At 38.7% G+C, this 20,730-nt stretch overlaps 2 protein-coding genes across 3 annotated transcripts in view; one reads left to right on the plus strand and one right to left on the minus strand.

The window, feature by feature from the left end:
• The window catches only part of LOC309658989 (uncharacterized protein), a 703,210-nt gene that overhangs the window by 679,131 nt on the left and 3,349 nt on the right, over window positions 1–20,730 (minus strand). The window lies entirely within an intron of this gene.
• Window positions 2,466–5,623, plus strand: PYGO2 (pygopus family PHD finger 2). The gene is given in 2 exon segments (XM_082458197.1): window positions 2,466–2,826; window positions 2,829–5,623. Coding segments are annotated over 2 exon segments (1,221 nt in total). The 5' UTR covers window positions 2,466–2,649; the 3' UTR covers window positions 3,873–5,623.

A 20,730-nucleotide genomic window follows, 5' to 3' on the forward strand; every position in this document is an offset into this window, starting at 1 on the left:
ACTGTATCAGATGTGCTGACAGCAAATATATACTTCAGAACATTAAAGTTATTGCCAGCTGTAAAAATATTCTTTATCTACAAATATACTTTCAACGAATCTAAAAACCCACATCATCTCTCTGACAATGAAACCATGTATGTTGTCTAAAATATACTGTCCATATTTCATAAACATTGCAAAATATGAAATTGCCAAGTGAACACTACCAACACCTCCTCTTGTATGCACTCTTTCATAATGACAGTCATTGACAATTGGAATCTACTTTACAGGTATGTCTATCTTTTTAAAAAAACAGTATGCTTTGTTGGACTTCGCTGGTGGCACAGTGGTTAAGAATCCGCCTGCCAGTGCAGGGGACAGGGGTTTGAGCCCTGCTCCGGGAAGATCCCACATGCCGCGGAGCAACTAAGCCCGTGTGCCACAACTACTGAGCCTGCGCTCTAGACCCCGAGAGCCACAACTACTGAGCCTGAGTGCCACAACTACTGAAGCCCGCACACCTAGAGCCCGTGCTCCGCAACAAGAGAAGCCACTGCAATGAGAAGCCCGCACACCGCAACGAAGAGTAGCCCCTGCTCGCCGCAACAAGAGAAAGCCCGTGCGCAGCAATGAAAACCCAATGCAGCCAAAAATAAATAAATAGATTTTTTTTTTAATTTTTAAAAATAAAAAAATTAAAAAACAATATGCTTTGTTAATGGGTATTGCAAATACTTGTGTTCAAATGTATCCTGTCCTACAAAAGTCTGATAATTTAATTGTATATTCAAAGATATAAAACAATTAAATCCACTAGCATCAACAACCATTTAGGAAACCAATAATAAGGGCTGTTTGAAAGCAGAGTAACCCAGATGTCCTAAACTACTTAACATAAAATTCCAGGTCCTTCAAAATCAGCCACAGGACACTACTCTTCTTCAGCCTTATACCTTTTCACATTTCAGTGATTACACATTTAGCTCCCTTTATCAGAAATAATTCCCTCTCTTAAAATTCTAATTCGAAAAGATACACACACCCTAATGTTCATAGCAGCAATATTTACAACAGCCAAGACATGAAAGCAACCTAAATGTGCATCAACAGATGAATGAATAAAGAAGATGTGGTACATATATACAATGGAATATATCAGCCTCAAAAAAAGAATGAAACAATGCCACTTACAGCAAAATGGATGGGCCTAGAGATTAGCACACCAAGTGAAGTTAAGTCAGAGACAGAATGACAAATATCATATGGTATCGCTTATATGTGGAATCTAAATATGATACTAATGAACTTATTTACAAAACAGAAATAGACGCACAGACATAGAAAACAAACTTATGGTTATCAAACGGCAAAAGGAGGGGAGGGATAAATTAGGAGTTTGGAATTTGCAGATAAAAACTACTATATACAAAATAGATAAACAACAAGGTCCTACTGTATAGCACAGGGAACTATATTCAATATCTTGTAATAGCCTATAATGGAAAAGAATATGAAAAAGAATATACATATGTAACTGAATCACTTTGCCGTACACCTGAAACTAATAACATTGTAAGTCAACTATATTTCAATAAAATAAATAAGAAATAATTCCCTCTCTTACTGTAGAACATCATTATACATTGGGATATATCATATGGTAATATAAAATATTTGTTTGAATGGCTCTCTCTCTCAACTGACCACCATATGAATTCCTTGAAGGCAGGAACTGACTTGATTCATTTTTTTTTCTTTTTTTTTTGGCCACACCTTGCAGCCTGTGGGATCCTAGTTCCCCGACCAGGGACTGAACCCAGGCCCTTGGCAGGGAAAGCACAGAGTCCCAACTGGACCACCAGGCAATTCCCTTCATTCATTTTTACATCCCCAGTACCTGAAAAATAGTAGGTGCTGAAGCAACATGATGCTTTTGGAGTCCAAAACATCATTATGGAAAACTGTATTTTAATCATAGGCTCAATCACTTAACTTTGCAGTTTCCTTTTATGTAAATGAGGGATAAACACCTTGCAGGATTGTTGGGAAACTGAAAGATACCCATAAAGTGACTAACCCAGTGCCTGGCACATAGAAGGCACTATATAATATGTGCTCAGTAAATGTTAGCTGAATTGATCTTTCCCTACAGCTCTTTCCACTTATATATTTACTCAAAATATTTCCAGACTTCTCAAAATTTAAACCACTACCTTGTTCCTTTTTACTCTTTCCTATATACCAGAATTTAAATATAACCATAGCTATAAAAATAAAGGATTTTACTGTGTATTCAGGCAATTAATGCATTTGAGGGCAGTAAGTTCAATTTTTTTTCCAGAAATAAAATATCCTAAGGAATGGAACTGAAGTACAGGGCATTCAGCTTTATTGTCTCTTCTATTTCTCACCAAAAGACAAAAATAAAAAAGCTTCAATATTTATAAGACTAAGAGGGGATGTGCATAATTTTGCCTTAAAATACATTTCTGCGGGCCGCGAGGCTGGCCGGGCGGCGAGGCTGGGCGAGCGCGCAGTTGGCACCCGGGCTCGCCGCCCCCGCCTCGCCGCACCTCCGGCTTGCTGCCGCGCGGGGGCCTGCGCCGCCCCTGTCTCCCGTTCCGGGCCAGGGTGCAACCCCAGGGCGCGTCCGTCCCCCACTCCATGGCCGCCTCGGCACCGCCCCCACCGGACAAGCTGGAGGGAGGTGGCGGCCCCGCACCGCCCCCTGAGCCACCCAGCGCCGGGAGGAAGCAGAGCAAGGCCGGCCTGCAAATAAATAGCCCAGAAAAGAAGCGAAGGAAGGCAAATACTCAGGGCCCCGCATACTCACATCTGACGGTTTTCGGTTTTCGCCACCCCCGACTCCCATGGTGGATCACCTGGTTGCATCCGACCCTTTTGAGGATGACTTCGGAGCTCCTAAGGTGGGGGGCACAGCCCCTCTATTCCTGGGCAGTCCTGTCCCCTTTGGGGGCTTCCGTGTACCAGGGTGCATGGCAGGCCAGGTACCCCCAGGCTGTGGCACTGGGGGTGGAGGAGGCCCCCAGCTTCTTCGTCAACAGTGCCCCCTCCCTTTCCCTCCCAACTCCATGGGCCCTGCTTTCAACATGCCCCCCCCAGGCAACCCTCCCTCAGGCAACATGAACTTTCCCAGCCAACCCTTCAACCAGCCTCTGGGTCAAAACTTCAGCCCACCTGGTGGGCAGATGATGCCAGGCCCCATGGGGGGATGTGGCCCCACAATCTCACCCACCATGGGACAGCCTCCCAGAGGGAAGCTGGGCCCCCCTTCTCTCCCCCAACGCTTTGCCCAGCCAGGGGCACCTTTTGGCCCTTCTCCTCTCCAGAGACCTGGTCAGGGGCTCCCCAGCTTGCCCCCCAACACAGGTCCCTTCCCTGGTCCGGACCCTGGCTTTCCTGGCCCTGGCGGTGAGGATGGGGGGAAGCCCTTAAATGCACCTGCTCCCACTGCTTTTCCCCAGGAGCCCCATTCAGGCTCCCCAGCTGCTGCTGTTAATGGAAATCAGCCCAGTTTTCCCCCAAACAGCAGTGGGCGGGGTGGGGGCACCCCGGATGCCAATAGCCTGGCACCCCCTGGCAAGACAAGTGCGGGCTCAGGGCCCCAGCCTCCCCCAGGCCTGGTATATCCACGTGGTGCCTGTCGGAGTGAGGTGAACGACGACCAAGATGCCGTTCTGTGTGAGGCTTCCTGCCAGAAGTGGTTCCAGCGCGAGTGCACGGGCATGACTGAGAGCGCCTATGGGCTGCTGACCACTGAGGCCCCTGCTGTCTGGGCCTGCGATCTCTGCCTCAAGACCAAGGAGATCCAGCCTGTCTACATGCGCGAGGGCATGGGGCAGCTGGTGGCTGCTAACGATGGGTGATGCTGGCAAGGTGCCCAGGAAGTGCCTACGTTCCTCCCTGCTCTTCCAGGGTGTTTTCCTGTCTGGCTCTTGGTCCTTGTTTCCACTGGCTTCCCATCCCCATGGGGCAGAAACACAATGGCTCCTGGGGGCAGAAAAGGAACTGAGACGGGCGGGCAGAAGAGCCTGGATTGCTCACTTTTCTGGAAACTTACATGCTGAGATCTACAGAGGTCCAGGAAACCAAAGCCCTGCCAAGCAGAGCCATTTTTGGTGGCTGTCTCTGGAGGCCTAGGGGTGTGGCTGCAAGAGAAAAGAGGCTGGAGGAAGATCTGAAGGGCAGGGGTGCCCCTCTACAGATGATGGATGCCCCCAACACCTGTGCCTAACACTCCTATCTAGCCCCCCAGCCCCAGCCTTAGTTTTTGGAGTCCAGTATTAAAGGTTTCTGGCCAGAGGAGTTGGGGGTCTCTTCCCATCTCTGCAGTAGCCCTTTCATGGGTGCTGGGAGACAGCTTTAGGGAATAAATGGAGATTTTCCCCTTTTCTTACCTTCCCCTTGCCTCCTCCAAGACCTACCCAACTCCTCCCCCCTCGGAGAACCAAATAGCTTGAAGAAGCAGGAGAGTGTGTGGCTATGGCCACGTGGCTTGGTGATTCGGGGCTTCAAGACAGTAGGTAAGAGATGCTGTCAGGACGTATCTCCCTCATACCAAAGTCACTGGTCCTTTCTCAGACTCTCTTGTGCTTTTTCCCTAATGACAATATTTTTGCTAAAAATTGGGATATGTGGTCTGACAGAGCAGAATATTTGATGTTTGGACTGTCCTGGAAGCCTGGACTCTGGCTGTGCACGCCCCCCCATCTGTTGCACATTAGTCGCAGCGCTGGTCTTCAACTTTTGGCGCCCTTACTCCCCTGCTTCCCTGGCTTTATTGAAGGAAAGCTTGAAGAGGCACAGAGCCCTTATACCTCATTTTTTCTCCTGATGAAAGGATCCCTGTCTCAGCCTGTGGGTGGGGAGGCGGCAGGACCCTTATTGCCATGGTACCAAAATGCAATCCAGAGCCTGGATGTTTTTTGTTTCTCTCTTTCCCTGCTATTCTTTATATCTTCTCCGGCCTGGTGATCTAGCTGTTCTCATTCCTCTCAGCCAGGGTCCTGCACTGGGCTTTGTTTCTATTTTATTTTGTAAGCACTGCCTGCCAGAGATGGGTCAGCGGCCTGATCAGGAGCCCCTCACAGCTGCTGTCTCTTCCTTACAGCTTGTGCACACATTCCTCAGTGGGGTGGGGAAGGCAGGCTTGGGGTGTGGCCCTGAGAGGAGCTGGTGGTCTGCCCCCACTTCTCCTGGGACCCTAGCGTGTGAAGAGAAGACAAAGGTATACTGCAGAACTCTTTCGCCTGCCCAGGTGCACCATGCAGCCTTTGAGGCTGTGAGAAAGAAGGGAGCGGCCTCTGGGCCCCTCTCCTCCAGTGTTCCCTGCCGTGGAACAGCAGAGATGGCAGCCTCCCCCCCGCACCCCGCCTGCTGAGCTCTGTGTTGTGTTTGTGGTTCTGTGTGCCCCTCTCTTATCTGTTGCTATTTCTGTGGTCTCCCCCATCTCTGCATTTGGTAAGATGGCTCTTGCAGGGGGGCGTGTCTGCTCAGTCCCTCTCTCTCTCTCGCTCCACTGCTTTTTGGAAGGAAGTGGGGGTGGCAGAGATGTGGTGGGGAAAGTTTTGTACGGTTGGATTAATAAAATTACTTGGAAAATCAAAAAAAAAAAAAACCCATACATTTCTGCCTTTTAAGCCCAGTTTAAACTTGATGAAAGGCCTAGAACACAGACTATTCATTAAAAAAAAAAAAGATGCTTTAACTGCAGTACACATTCAGTAGATAAAATCCAAAGAAAGCAGTCCTGCCTGAAACATTTACAAATCAATTCATTATACTGATTTGGAATGAGATGTGCTGTAATTTAAAACATAGATTACCACAGGCCAAACTTGATAAAGTTCCATTTTTAAGGCACTTTCCCTTGGCTATGTACTTGACCGCAGATTTTACAAGAAACAACAATTTGCCTAACCTTAAAAAAAAAGCCATTGCACTATTTACAGCAGCCAGGACATGGAAGCAACCTAAGTGTCCACTGACAGATGAATGGATAAAGAAGATGTGGCACATATATACAATGGAATATTACTCAGCCATAAAAAGAAACGAAATTGAGTTATTTGTAGTGAGGTGGATGGACCTAGAGTCTGTCATACAGAGTGAAGTAAGTCAGAAAGAGAAAAACAAATACCGTATGCTAACACATATATATAGAATCTTAAAAAAAAAAAAAAAAAGGTTCTGATGAACCTAGGGGCAAAACAGGAATAAAGACACACACATAGAGAATGGACTTGAGGACACGGGGAGGGGGAAGCGTAAGCTGGGACGAAGTGAGAGAGTGGCATGGACATATATACACTACCAAATGTAAAACAGATAGCTAGTGGGAAGCAGCCGCATAGCACAGGGAGATCAGCTCGGTGCTTTGTGATCACCTAGAGGGGTGGGATAGGGAGGGCGGGAGGGAGACGCAAGAGGGAGGGGATATGGGGATATATGTATACATATAGCTGATTCACTTTGTTATACAGCAGGAATTAACACAAGACTGTAAAGCAATTATACTCCAATAAAGATGTTAAAAAAAGAAAAGCTACTGTATGTAAATACTAGTTTTTAAAGGGGTAATGCTTAAGAATTTAATCATAATGAAATTTCAAAAGTACAAAAAATTATGTTTGAATTAACTAATAACTTCAATAAATCATTAATATTTTATTGAGAACAGGCAATGTGTTTCCATTTCAAAATGATTTATCCCATATATAATGTCTTGAATGTTTCCATCTCATCTCCTAGTTCTAATGTAATGCTGGAAGAAAAATTTTAAGTTTGGTTCTTTTTTTTTTTTCATAGAAAAAGCTGCTCCTTGGGAAACCAGTGATTATGCTTAAGAGTCTTTTTGTCCTACTCAAATCTCCTGAAGACTTACTCTTTATCTTAATGCAACTTAAATATTTTGTTTTTTTTTTTTTCTCCTTACCTGTCTTAAAATGCAGTGATAATAACAGTTGTCACTATACAGGGTGTAACTCAAAAAGCACTGAAACTAAGTTTCAGAAAGACTCATCTAATTACACTCGTCTAATTATACATTACACTCATCTAATTACACATCAAGCAAATGGGGGCATGAAGTCGACTATTCAGTTAATTAAGGGGCTAAAATAAGTGCTTCTTGGAGGGAATAGAATATTTGTTAAAATCATTTTCTTCACAATAAAATATAGGACCTAGTGAATCTCTCTCTCTCATACACACACACACACACACACACACACACACACACACACACACACGCCCCTGCAAAAAAAAAAAAAACTACAGGAATCTGGAGGACATATTCCGGAGTCTGCCTAAGAAGCAAAAACCAATGTAACAAAGTCTTTGCATACCCTTAAGCCTCCTTCAATGAATCTCTCTTGGGCCTCAGTTTCTTCATCTGAGCAATGATTCCATTCAACCACATGATTTCTCAATTCTATTCTAATTTTAAGTGTTCTAAGTTCTTACTAAGTTAGATTAACAGAAATCAACGAAATTGCTGTTAGCTAATGTCTAGATGACACACGTACATATAAAGACATGAACGTTTAAATAAGCAACATGTAAGTTATTCAAACACATGTTACAGATCTTTTAAAATCCAAGAAACAGTAAACAGTTTTTGATATATCATCCTCAAAAGTCTTCTTTGTTTCTAGTATTATAACACAAAAACTGTGAAAAACCAAACAGGATACTTCAGTGAAAACAAATTATTTTCTTTTCCAGGTTCCTTTTCTTTAAAATGAAAGAAGAGAAATGAAACAAAATTATGGTCTATGAAAAAAACCACAACTAAAGAGGATATTTTAAATTATTTCCACAGGACTTCCCTGGTGGCACAGTGGTTAAGAATCTGCCTGCCAAAGGAGGGGACACGGGTTCGAGCTCTGGTCCGGGAAGATCCCACATTCTGCGGAGCAACTAAGCCCGTGCGCCACAACTACTGAGCCTGCGCTCTAGAACCAACAAGCCACAACTACTGAGCCCACATGCCTCAAATACTGAAGCCCGGGCGCCTAGAGCCCGTGCTCTGCACCAAGAGAAGCCACTGCAATGAGAAGACTGCACACCACAATGAAGAGTAGCCCACACTCGCCGCAACTAGAGAAAGCCTGAGCGCAGCAATGAAGACCCAATGCAGCCAAAAATTAATTAATTAAATAATTTAAAAATAAATAAATTATTTCCACAAATGCCCAAAGCAATTTGGTCCTTCTAAAATTTGTTACCCTGTTGAACCAGAGTACTTTAGCTTTATAAAAAGCTTTCTTGAAGTTTGCCACAAAATTTCAAAATAACTACCTTTTCTTCAACAGAAATAAGTGATGTTGCTGTGACATTTTTCCTGAAAACTTTAACAGGATTCAGACTACCTAATCTTTCTATTGTAACTATTTTGTTTTGTTTTTTTTTCTTGTTTCTATAAGCAAAAAATCAAGGAAAAAATAAGCTAGATTTTCTGACTTATTTGGTCCCACGATTAAAACAAAATGTAGTTTCTAAACCATTCTTTTTAAACATATTCATCTTACAATTTTTAACTGATGCCTAAAATAATTCTTGAAATAAAATTAATTGGCAATAAATTTAAGTCTCTATTTAAAGTTTCCTTACTAACTGTATTACTCATGTAGATTTGAAAGATACATTCCTTTCCAAGCTGATCATATACCAAAAAGTCACAACCTTTGCTAGTACTGCCACCTGCTGTTGACTCTAAATCATTTTCCAACATATATAAATTGAAATAAAAATAAATAGAATAGCATGGACAAATTGGTCTGGAAAACAAGCATCGAAACAGATTTTAAGGACAATTTGTGTGCAATCCACCGATAAAGTTTTTTCTGACAATAAAGTTATATCTACACTGTAATAAGCCTCTTACTATGAAAGAGGAACATAGTATATGACTGAAAAGACCCTTGAGCCTTTTTAGTCACATTTGATTGAGGTATATTTTTAAATCTTTTTATTGAAGTATACTTGTCATACAATATAATGTTAGTTTCAGGTGTACAACATCGTGATTCGACATTTATATACACTACAAACTGATCACCATGGTAAGTCTAGTAATCATCTGTCAGACAGAAGTATATTTTTTACAAGAGCATTAATTATGTGACAAAAAAGAGGGGATGCAGTACCAAAAAATGTGAAAGTATTAAAGTTTTTCCAGGAAGAATTAAGTGATTTTTTAATTGAGTAGATATGTCTAATAAATGAAGAAATAAGCATACATGTACAAAGATATAAGCAAAAATTGGTGAATCCAGTTGAAGGATATATGGGATATCATTTTTCTATCCTTTCTACCTTTCTTAGGTTTACAAACTTTCTAAATAAAAAGTTGGAGAAAAAAATATAATGCATTGATATTCTTAATCTGCCTTACCAGTGCAGCTAAATTTCATGGAATTTAAGAGAACACTGAACTTATATTAGACAAATTTAATACATATTTTAAAGTCTGAGAAAGGCGGATACTTTTTTTTAAAGAATATTGAGGCTTTCTTTTTTTTCCCTCATTCTAGAGAAACATGATTTAGAGCAACCTTGGTCTTGTGGGAGATGGCTAGTCATACAGCTGGAGCAGTGACCTAACACAGCCTCTTGGGTAAAACAGGAACAAAGTGTGTAAAACATAAGTATACCCAATACTTTTTTCTTTCACAATTTAACAGCTTCAAAACTGTTACTTTAAAGCTTTATCAGTGTGCTTCCATTTTCCCTATTAAACATTAAAAAAACCAAAACTGAGAACTTCTTTAAAACATATGCATGAGGATTTTATTATTAAAACTAAAGAAAATTCATTTAAAGTTGCTTATTTTTTACCAAGAAATCTAACATTTGCATAATAGACAGCTTTTGGGTTGTCTGTTGAACTCTCTTTCTCTGAATTTCCCCACTCAATTCCCTCATCCATAGAATTTTTAAATCCATGATCCTAGACGGTCATAGCCTATAGGAGAGTGCTTTTCTCTTCTTGAAGTTCAGAAGTGGGATTCAGAAAGGATAGTTCAGTCTCTGATGTTTTGTAACGTGGCAACATGTAAATTTAACAGCTATGAGGCTGCCATTGAGTACAAAATGCATGGAAAAGCAGAGAGAAATGCCCATGTGCAAAGAGAAAATAAGAAAAGGCAAGTGCAGATTTTTAAAAGGGGGGGGGGGAAGAAAACACAGAAAGAGAGAAAGGGAGTAATGCCTGACAGCTTTCTAGTCCCACATGAGCCCAGCAGTGCTTCCTGCCTATAGGTTCCGTGACCTCTCCTGTACCCATATAACCCCCTTCCCCCACTGAACTCACACTAGTTTGCTATGGGATTCTGTTTCTTGAAGCCAAAAGCCTTGACTCCAACAAGTCGTTAATACAGAAGATTCTTGGATATTTTTGATACAACAACAACAAAAATTAGAACCCAGCCAAAAATTTTAAAAACTGAAAGATGTAGATGCTGCCCATGAAATACAATTTTAGAGGTAAGCACTCTCTATAGCAAACTGTAATATTGATATTTACCTTGAGCAGAGTCCACACATAGGAATTACAATGCTTCCTGTGGTCCACTGTATTATTTATTCAAAATATTCACTCCTCCTTATAAGTTCCCTCTCTTATGACTCTACTTAGGTAAGAAATATAATTCCTGCCACCACAATCTCAGGCTTGGCCATGGAACTTGCTTTGGCCAATCCAAAGTAAGCCCAAGGAACTTATGCCATTGCCAAGCAGAAACTTGAATGCCATCTTGCAGTTTCAAGCTTTCCTTTCTCTCTGACCAAACAGGAAAAAACAACAATGTGAGGCTGTATTACAATAATGTGAGGATGTGCTACATGTCAACCTGCAATAGACATGTAACACAAACAAGAAATAAACCTATACTGTTGCTAGCCACTGAAATTTAGGAGTTGATTGGTACCACAATATAACCTGGCAAAAGCTGCTGGTGCACGTCTCAAACAGATTCTCATTATAAATAAAGCCAATGGGTAAGAAGGTAAATATTTAATTCTGAAGTTCATTTAAATATTGCTAAAAGATCGTATTTAAAATAAGTCCTTTTAGTTTTCAAGCTATCAAAGTGTTGATGATTTTAAGGCTCTTTATACATAATACTTACCAAAGAATAGATTTATTACTTTATCCATGTTTCTAAGAATTGCCAACAGCTTTATCAAAAAGATATATTTCTTCTTAAAATATATTTCAGAGATATTCTAATTTTAGCATATATACTTTACTAAAAACTGTGAATATCCTAAGACTTTTCAAAACAATGTATCATTTGAGAAAAAGTTTTAACAAAATTTTATATTCTCCTTCTATAATTATGAAACCTTGATTCCAAGGATTCTGATTCTTCCAAAGAGTACAAACCAAAAGCATTGTTAATACCACTCTTATTTTATTGGTCATTTTATAATACCTTAAGTCTTATATGATCCAGGTATTAATTCTGCTTTAAGTATCTTTTTCTGAAAAAAAGTATACCTTATTCAATATAGTTTTGATAACTGGAAATAGTTATCAAATAAATATAAAATTAAATATGAAGCTAATTCTATACATTCTGCCACTAAGATTAGCTGTGTGACCTTAGGGAAGTCATTCAACCCCTCTAAGCCAGTAGAAAGGCTTAGAAAAACAAGGAGAATAATCTATGCAAACTGCATAGAGTAGGAACCAAATGATGCTGTAACTCTTTGCTTAAACTAAAAGAAAGGCCACATGGTCACAATAAAAGAAGCAGAATAGTTACATGTAGTTTCCATAAACCTTAGTATGAAGATTAAATTGTTGAAGAATCAAGTAGTGTTGGAGACTCCTTCTACTTCTCCACTAACCCCACCATTTAACCACAATAAGCTGTATTAATGAGAGAGGTTTCTCATACAATTCACTTTTTTATTCTAGGTGATCATTTGATAAACACTCTCCATTCCAAATACAAAAATACTGTAATGTCTTAACAAAAAAGAGATTAAGGAATAACTCCAATGTGTTTTAAGTTACATATGCCAATATTTCTTAAGCTTTTTCACATTTACTCATTTAATCCTTATAACAATTTTATGAGGAAGTTACTATTAATCAATCCATTATTCAGATCAGGTAACTGAGGCACAGATTAAGCAACTGGCCCAAAGTCACAGCTCAAAGTAAAAGAGTCAGGTTTTGAACCTAGGCAGGTAGTATTAAATTAACCTCCACTTCAACCAAGTATTATCATACTTTTACAAGTGAAGTAAAAAGAATTTGGGAAAGAAATGAACTGTAGTAGTGCCAAGAAAATAATAAACTATTATTTCATTAGTACACATTAGGAATGTCATTTAAATAATCCCATTCACTTGAATTATTGAAGCTTTGTACTGGCAGAAATCATGTGATTCATCAACTAATATAAATGTGTTCATCTAAATCCATTACTTCCATTGCTACAATTTATTTCTTCCATCATTACTAATGAATCAACTTGGAAAAATCCACTTTTGTTTCATTAATGGGGCTGAGAAATTTTAACCTGTGAACTAGATTGTGTCCTTGGTAATGGAAAGGTAAACTGGAAAAGTTAAGATCAAGAACAAATAAATGTATGGTAGCTGTAACACTAAAAATAATAGCTATTGCATCTAGAACAGATCTTTGATACAGCACAGTAGTCCACAAGAATACACCCCAAATTGTATATATAGCATACATTTATTGTATCTTTTTGAGAATGAATCTGTAAAGATGACAATGTAAAAGAAAAAGTCCCATGGAATGACCTGTGTAAATGTATACCAACTCTGTAAATACCAGTGAAAGAAACACACCATAGATTGAGATTCGAATGCTAATGACAATTTCTTGCAAGCTATTACTTGTATAAAGGAGATATGGCATTTAAACAGAGAAATTTGAACTCGTGATTTGAGAAATCATTCACTAGCTGCAAGAAACTGTTTTTCCAAATTTTAAATTATATTCGAAACCTTCAAGTAAGAATCATAAGATTCAGTTTAATTTAAATAACTCAGATTTGACATATTCAAATAACTCAGAGCCTTTAAATTTAAAGAATTTAAAAACATAACCCTGTCCCCAATATCAGAGAAAGGTGACAAAAATCCATTACTTTCAGGAGAAAAGAGTCAACCATTTCCAAGGAGACTATTTGACTCTTTAGAAGAACTAATTTGCCTAAAATGAGACAGAATTTTTATGCTTGGTCCATTATGAAAAAGATCTTATGCATTTTATTCCAATTTTTCAAATGAGAAAATTCAGACAGATTAAATATAAAAGAAGAACCCCTATATTTTTACATCTAAATTTGCTCAAAGACAAGTTATCAACAGAATAGAAATTTGGTTTTATCAATATGTCACAGAAAAATGATTACTCAAAACAACTTTCCTTGGTACTGTAAACTTCATAAAACATACACCAACTGGGAAATTACTACATTTTAGCTTTCAAGAAGGCTGCTCAGGATCATATACCTTCTTTTTCCAGAATATATCTGTTGCTTTTCTAACAATATCAATAAGCCCAAGAGGGCATCTACACACATTTCCAAGTTTCAATAATAGTCAAAGTATTAAATAACTAATCCAGTATAACGCACTATCCCAAATAGTCTTTGGCCAATATACCTCTTCAAAGAGATATTGTAACTGCTTCACTCTGCTTTCAATGAACCATCTATAATGAAAGTTGCTTTTTAGGCTTAACCTAGAGCTGTGCCCTGTAGGAAATGATGGGTCTTTGTAAAATGTGTTACAGTTTACTAATAAGGATGCTGAAGAAGCACAACTGATGAACCAGCAAATCTGCTCTGACTTATTTGGTCTTTGCTGAATGAATTTGAATATCATCAAAATACATTATCCTTATCCATAACCTGTTTCCTATGATCCGCTCTATCCCCACACTCATTTCAAAAGGAGCTTTAAGCACTTCAATATTTTACATACCTGAGCTAGTCCTATGGCATTATATAAAACAGGACATTTTTTTTAAAGGATAAAAACGAAGCTTTCAGTAGAAAAAAGTTACCAGGTGACTATTTTGGACCTAGAGAAAAGTGAGAGCATTTACATAGCAATATTTAAATATAATAAACAGAATTTCTCACCTTAAGTAATGCAAAATTACCTTCCCTAAATATTTACCAATGACCATCAGGAAACAATGAAGAAATCGGTTAAAATTCTCCTTTTACCAGTAACAGATTGCTTTATCTCGAACACACCTGTTAATTCTTCCCTCCCTCCCTCCTGCCCTCTCTCTCTCTCTCTCTGTCTCTTCGTTCCTTTCTTCTTTCCTTCCTTCCTGGTTCATTCATGAATTCATTTAACTTCGTGCCAGGCATTACGGGTATAACACGTGCCAGACATTACGGTTGCCTCTAAGGATGAAAAGATGGACAAGACAGTTGTTCCCCAAAGGAGCCCCTAATCTTCTGAATGTTAGAATATTATGAAAAAGGTTTATTCAGAGTGCTCTGGAACCAGACAAGGGGATATAATTTGGTTGCCATCAGATAGTGACACATGAACTTAGTTCTGAAAATCAAGTAGTAACTTCTCAAGAACAGGCTGTATGAGTGAGGAGGTAGAGTGAGGCAGGTGTTTCTAACAGAAGAAATAGAAGGAGGTGACATGCCACAGCTCCTGTAATTATTTACTTATGGATCTAGGGTAGGTAGAAAGTAAGGGAGTAGTGGAGTTCTCCAAAGTTGGGTACACAAGACAAATACAAGAGTACAAGAAGAAAAAATGAGAACTTCTTTTACAATTATTCTTATCACCTCCTTTTTCCAAAATTCTGTTTCTGTACATATTATATACTGTATACAATATTTTAGAATGTTAAACCTTGTACATGTGTATAATTTATAAACATATTCTAGATATATGTCCTCCAAAAAATGTAATTGATGGTATTGCAATTAAATAAAAAGAAAGAACCTCATAATCTATATTGTCCTGAAGGTGATGCATAGTAATAAAGTACTTTAAGCAAATGAACAACCGCATTTAAAAGATCACTATTTTCGCTGTATTCTAGGAGATAAATTAGAAGAAGAGATATGAGACAAGAAAAGTAGTTGTGAAGCCTCTGTAGTAATCCCAGTGAGAAGATCTTACACAATGATGGTGGCACAGTGGGAATACCAAGGAGGAGGCAGAGGCTGCTTACAAGAAAAAAGATTGTAAAGTATAAATCAGATTGACTTACATCATTCATTACATTTTGGTGCTACACAATTCCATAAAGACAATTTATACATTCTTCTAAAAGCAGGCTTACAAATCAAGGTATAATGTACTATTATCCTATTTGAGGTCATTAAAACTCAAAGATGAAATTATATTCTGATTTCAGGACTAGGACCAATATTTGAAAAGCAATATAATCACTGTCCTAGTTATTTCACTACAGTTTTTTCTCATGTATGCTAAATTAAAATCTTGATTACAGAAGATGGGAGAGAGGGGAGGAAGGAGGGGGTGGCAAAGGTGAGGGTGAAAGATACTGCCCTATATTAAACTAAGATGTTAAGATCAGTATCTGATTATCCCATGCCATCCCATAGTGATGGAACAAAGATAGTATTGTGTTTCCGTTTTCCCTTTCAGCTTTACCAGATTCCATAGGCCAGGGACTTTTAAATAAATCTGCATCCAAATATATCACAGATTTCGTTTGCTAAGAAATCCAGAAACCATGCAAAAGAGAATGAATGATGAGATACAACTTAAATAAGTTAAGCTTTATCCATTGGGGGTTTAAAGTTGGATTTAACAAAATTAGCTACATTTTGCATAATTGATCTTCATTAAGTACTATTCTCCATCAACATTTTAAGAACTCCTTATTTTTGAACGAATGAGTTAATGTTCAAATTTTATTTCAGATCAAAGTGCCTGGTCTTACCTAAGATGTATCTCATTGATGGTCCTGTCACCAGTAAAGTTCCCTGTGATTTAAATTGGAGATATTTTCACCCATAGCAGATAACTTTTTAACTAGGACAAAAATGGGATATTATAAGAGCTATCCCTAGTGGCATTTTGTAATAGTTTCTTATCCTGCTTTCTAAGTATTTCACATGGCCTTCAGTGGCATAGCTTCTCTCTTAAATTACTGTAGCTTTCCCACAATTCTGTTGGTCATATTTATATTGGAACTGGTTAGACTGTATAGTGGCAATAAGTGGATTCTCAAGGATTTTTCACAAGAACTTAAAATACAGAATGTATTTTTTTTTTTAATAAATTTATTTATTTATTTATTTTTGGCTGTGTTGGGTCCTCGCCTCTGTGCGAAGGCTTCCTCCAGCTGCGGCAAGCGGGGGCCACTCTTCATCGCGGTGCGCGGGCCTCCTACTATCACGGCCTCTCTTGTTGCGGAGCACAGCCTCCAGACGCTCAGGCTCAGCAGTTGTGGCTCACGGGCCTAGTTGCTCTGCGGCATGTGGGATCTTCCCAGATCAGGGATCGAACCCGCGTCCCCTGCATTAGCAGGCAGACTCTCAACCACTGCGCCACCAGGGAAGCCCCAGAATGTATTTTTAACATTAATGTGTTAAGCATTAATGTTAAAATTACCAATATTGAAAATCAGTTTTCTATCCTAAAAATGTATAAACTCTGGAAATTTACTGGATTAAGGCTGACAGTTCAGTTCAGAGAATAAAAACAAAATGCCATCCCACAGATTCAAAAAGTATTCATTAATCATTTTAAATTTCATTCCTCTTTTTAACGTATTCCGAGAATATTGAAGCAATCAGCATTGTATTATTGTTGTAATGATAGCTTAGGAGGCAACAGAAATCCTCTTTGAGAGATTGAAATCAGACACAGAGACAGCGGACAGAGCACTGCTGGGCACTTTGTTTAGCAATAACGGGATAGGTGCCCTCTAATCATAGTAAAATTATCCCAGTTTTTCATTCCAAAACTCCAGATTTACTTCTGAACTAACCCTATATGGGGCTCAAAAAAAAAAAGAATATATTCACCTCCAGCAATAAATTAACTGACATGTGAGCACATAACACGTGGCTTTAAATATAGCACTAAATTACCCATCTTCCATAAAGATAGAATGGACTCTGATTCATAGAGCAGGTAACAAGCCTAAGGCTCTCAATCATGGCTGAAGGAATTTACGTGCACTGCAGACATTCACTCTCCGTAGAAGGTCATCGTTTCACAGCCTGGGAAATAATCCCTGCCAGCCGATTTGCAAAGTGCCTGAGGCATCGCTCCTTAGAGGCATAACTCCTCTTCTTTCAAGGCTAGAGGTCAGAGCCATGATCACAACTCAGTCAAATTTAAAGGGAAAAGTATCTGGGGTCAAAAATATCCTAAGGAAAAATAGAAGACTAAAACGAAAAAAATATATTGTGTTCCTCTGGGCTTTAGTATGATGATGGAAAAAATCTGTTGCAGAATATTAAATTTAGATTTATTTTCATCTGATAGCTTCAAAATAGCTAAACTAAAACTGAATACAGAATCTGATGAATGTCATGCTGCAATCAGTTTTGAGGACATTTTTAAATGCTACAAATCCATTTAAATCCTCATCAGCCTAGACATTCTAAAAAAATAAAATAAAATCAAGTGTAAGTAACTTAAACATGAAATGTGAGCAGTGGCTCAATGATTAAATTACTGTATCAATTAACTTGAGTACACAGAAAAGAAGGCTGCTCTTTCAAGTAATGTTAATTCTGCCTCTGATCAGACAAGACTCTTTCTCACATCATGGTTGTTGCTTCATAAAACACAACTCATACAGCAAAAAGGGAGAGACCATTTGTAAATAAGAACAAACTGCTGTTTAAGAATTCTTTATAAAATACATAAACTAAATTGATGTTTGTGTAAAAAATAGTCATTTCCATATACTTCTAACAGTGAAAAACTCTGAAAATTGTTTTTGAAAATCGTTAAGACAGATGAAATTACCATTAAACTCAACAAGAGTGACTTGGTACCCATAAAAATCATAAATGAGCACATTTAAAGATTAAAAGCATTTCTTTGCGATGTACACATTACAAAGGGTAAAGTGTTTTATTTTGGTCATCTCTGTCAACTGCTATTACATGCTGTCATTCTCAGTAAGAAGAAATGCATTTGCAAAAGCAGAGTGAACACAACAGGCCTTAAATCGGACAAGTTGGGGACTGCTGACAGGGCGCTGTCCACAATCTGCCTACCAAGGCCCTAGAATATCAGGATTTTATGGTGTGTTTTTCTGACATATCTGACACTTAGTGGACTCTAATACTTCCTTAAAATCTGGACTACTAACCAACTTTTATCTCTAAGTTTGCTCCTACTCTTTTAAGAGTTCAGGTTCTACCCAGGCAAGGAGGAAAGGAAGAATCCCTGACATACAGATTCTGTTCTTTCATTTCCTGGCCCTTCAAAACTCAGTTCAGAGGTTACCTCCTCACTGTTTTCTGTATTACTCAGAATAGACTTGTTATAGCCAGGTAGCAACTTAACCCTGAAATTTCAGAGGCTCACACCACAAAAATTTATTTCTTACTTATGCAAAGTCCACTGCAAGTCTGGCAGCTCTCCAAAGTAGCTCCCTCCCTAGGGTAAATGCCAGTCCTATCTCCTTGTGACTTGGTCATCTTAACATGCCACACCCAGATTACCATAATAGGGTAAAAAAGATCTGGAGCACAATGTACCGTTTCGTAACTACTTTGGCCCAGAAGAGCACCACTTCTATCCACAGTGCATTGGCTATAACTAATCACAAGGCCATGACTAGCTTTAAGGAACACGGGCCATGTCCTCTTCCCAGAAGATCTGGAAGAAGAGAAGAATAAGACATGGGTAAGAACTTTAGGTCTCCAGTGTACCTTTTCTAACCCTGCCATGTAAGTGTAGATTGGGTACCCATAAGGTGCTCTCTACTTTGTCTTCACTTTATCATAGAATATATAATAGTTTATCATCTGTTTTACTTCATTAGGCAATGAGCTCCTTGTAAGGAACAACCAGATATTATTTTCCTGACTAAATTCCATAAACACACAAACATAACCACAGAAAGTCAGATGCATGCCATTTGAGAAGTTCTAATTTCCAAGGTATGGTAGCAACATCAAAAATACATTTGACTTAATAAGAGAGCAACCATTTATTTAACATCAACAAATATTAACTGAGTGTTTCCTATATGCCAATCAAAATTACAGGTCCTGGGAAAACAGAAGTAAATGAGATAAATGAGGACCTTCTCATGTAGTAGTTTACATTCTTAGAGGGACAAACAATAAATAAAGAACAGAAACAAGAAATATCAAAAACAAGAATACCAGAAACAAGAAAATATCAGTGGGAGAGCTACTGTAAACTAGGTCATCAGGGAAGCCCTCTACAAAGGTGACATTTGAACAACCCATGAATAGCAAAAAGGAGCCTACAATTAGAAAATCTAAGAGAGGAGTATTTTTAAAAGAGGGACCAGCTATCCCAAAGTCCAGAGCAAACTTGGTGTATTCAAGAATGTAGAATATGTGTATGATGTATGTAAATTAGATCCCTATCTGTAATTACATGTGACATTATTTTATATCAAAGACCTTATGTAGAGTTCAAGGTACCTTCACTTTTTTTGAATTCACCTCTAAATTGTGTAGAGTTAAAAGCACAGTTCCCAGCATATCTCATTATCAACCACCAACTTTTATTAAGTGGCCTTATACGTGAAAGAAAAGCAGCTATCACTGTAGAAAATATTTTAAAAATCAGACTCTTTTCACTTAAAAAATAAAATCTATTAGAGAAAAAGGCAAAAATATATGAAGTATTAATACAAAAATTTAAAAGCAATATGTGGCAAGAATGAGACATATCTGCAGGTAATATAAGATTAATCACCAAGTAAAATTACCTACATAAACATTTATTTATATGTTGTCCATAAAATAAAGTTTCTATCTAGTTGAAGGAAAATTGACTAGACAGATTTTCACTAAATTTGCAGGAAACGGCTGGCATATTTCTGTCTTAAGAAATAGTCTATGGGGCTTCCCTGGTGGTGCAGTGGTTGAGAGTCTGCCTTCCAATGCAGAGGACTCGGGTTCGAGCCCTGGTCTGGGAAGATCCCACATGCCGCGGAGCAGCTCGGCCCGTGAGCCACAGTTGCTGAGCCTGCGCGTCTGGAGCCTGTGCGCGGCAGCGAGAGGCCGCGATGGTGAGAGGCCCACGCACCGCGATGAGGAGTGGCCCCCGCTTGCCACAACTAGGGAAAGCCCTCGCACAGAAACGAAGACCCAACACAACCATACATACATACATACGTACATACATACATAAAAAGAATGTAAGCAGACAAGAATATCATTAAAAAAAAAAAATTAAAAAAAAAAAAAAAAAAAAAAAGAAATAGTCTATGTATTACACACAACATTCACTAGCAGGGTACCAAAACTAAACTAAAAAGTTTAAGCAGCTAAAAGCAGCTAAAACTAAAAAGTGCAACAAAGGGTCCATGAGGTCTTAGAGGTCTGGTAATAGGGAGGGATAAACCATTTTGGAAATTGATGCAATGGATGAGCAGAGAGAAAACAGTGATTTCAAATTTGAACTCCAAACTATTTGACTCAAAGGCAATCAATCCAAATTCCATGCATTGATTTGCAATAACACTGACTCTAATATACAAAACAAAAAAGAATG

This window comes from Balaenoptera physalus (assembly GCF_965194825.1).
Source record: "Balaenoptera physalus genome assembly, chromosome: 3".
Lineage (NCBI taxonomy): Eukaryota > Metazoa > Chordata > Mammalia > Artiodactyla > Balaenopteridae > Balaenoptera > Balaenoptera physalus.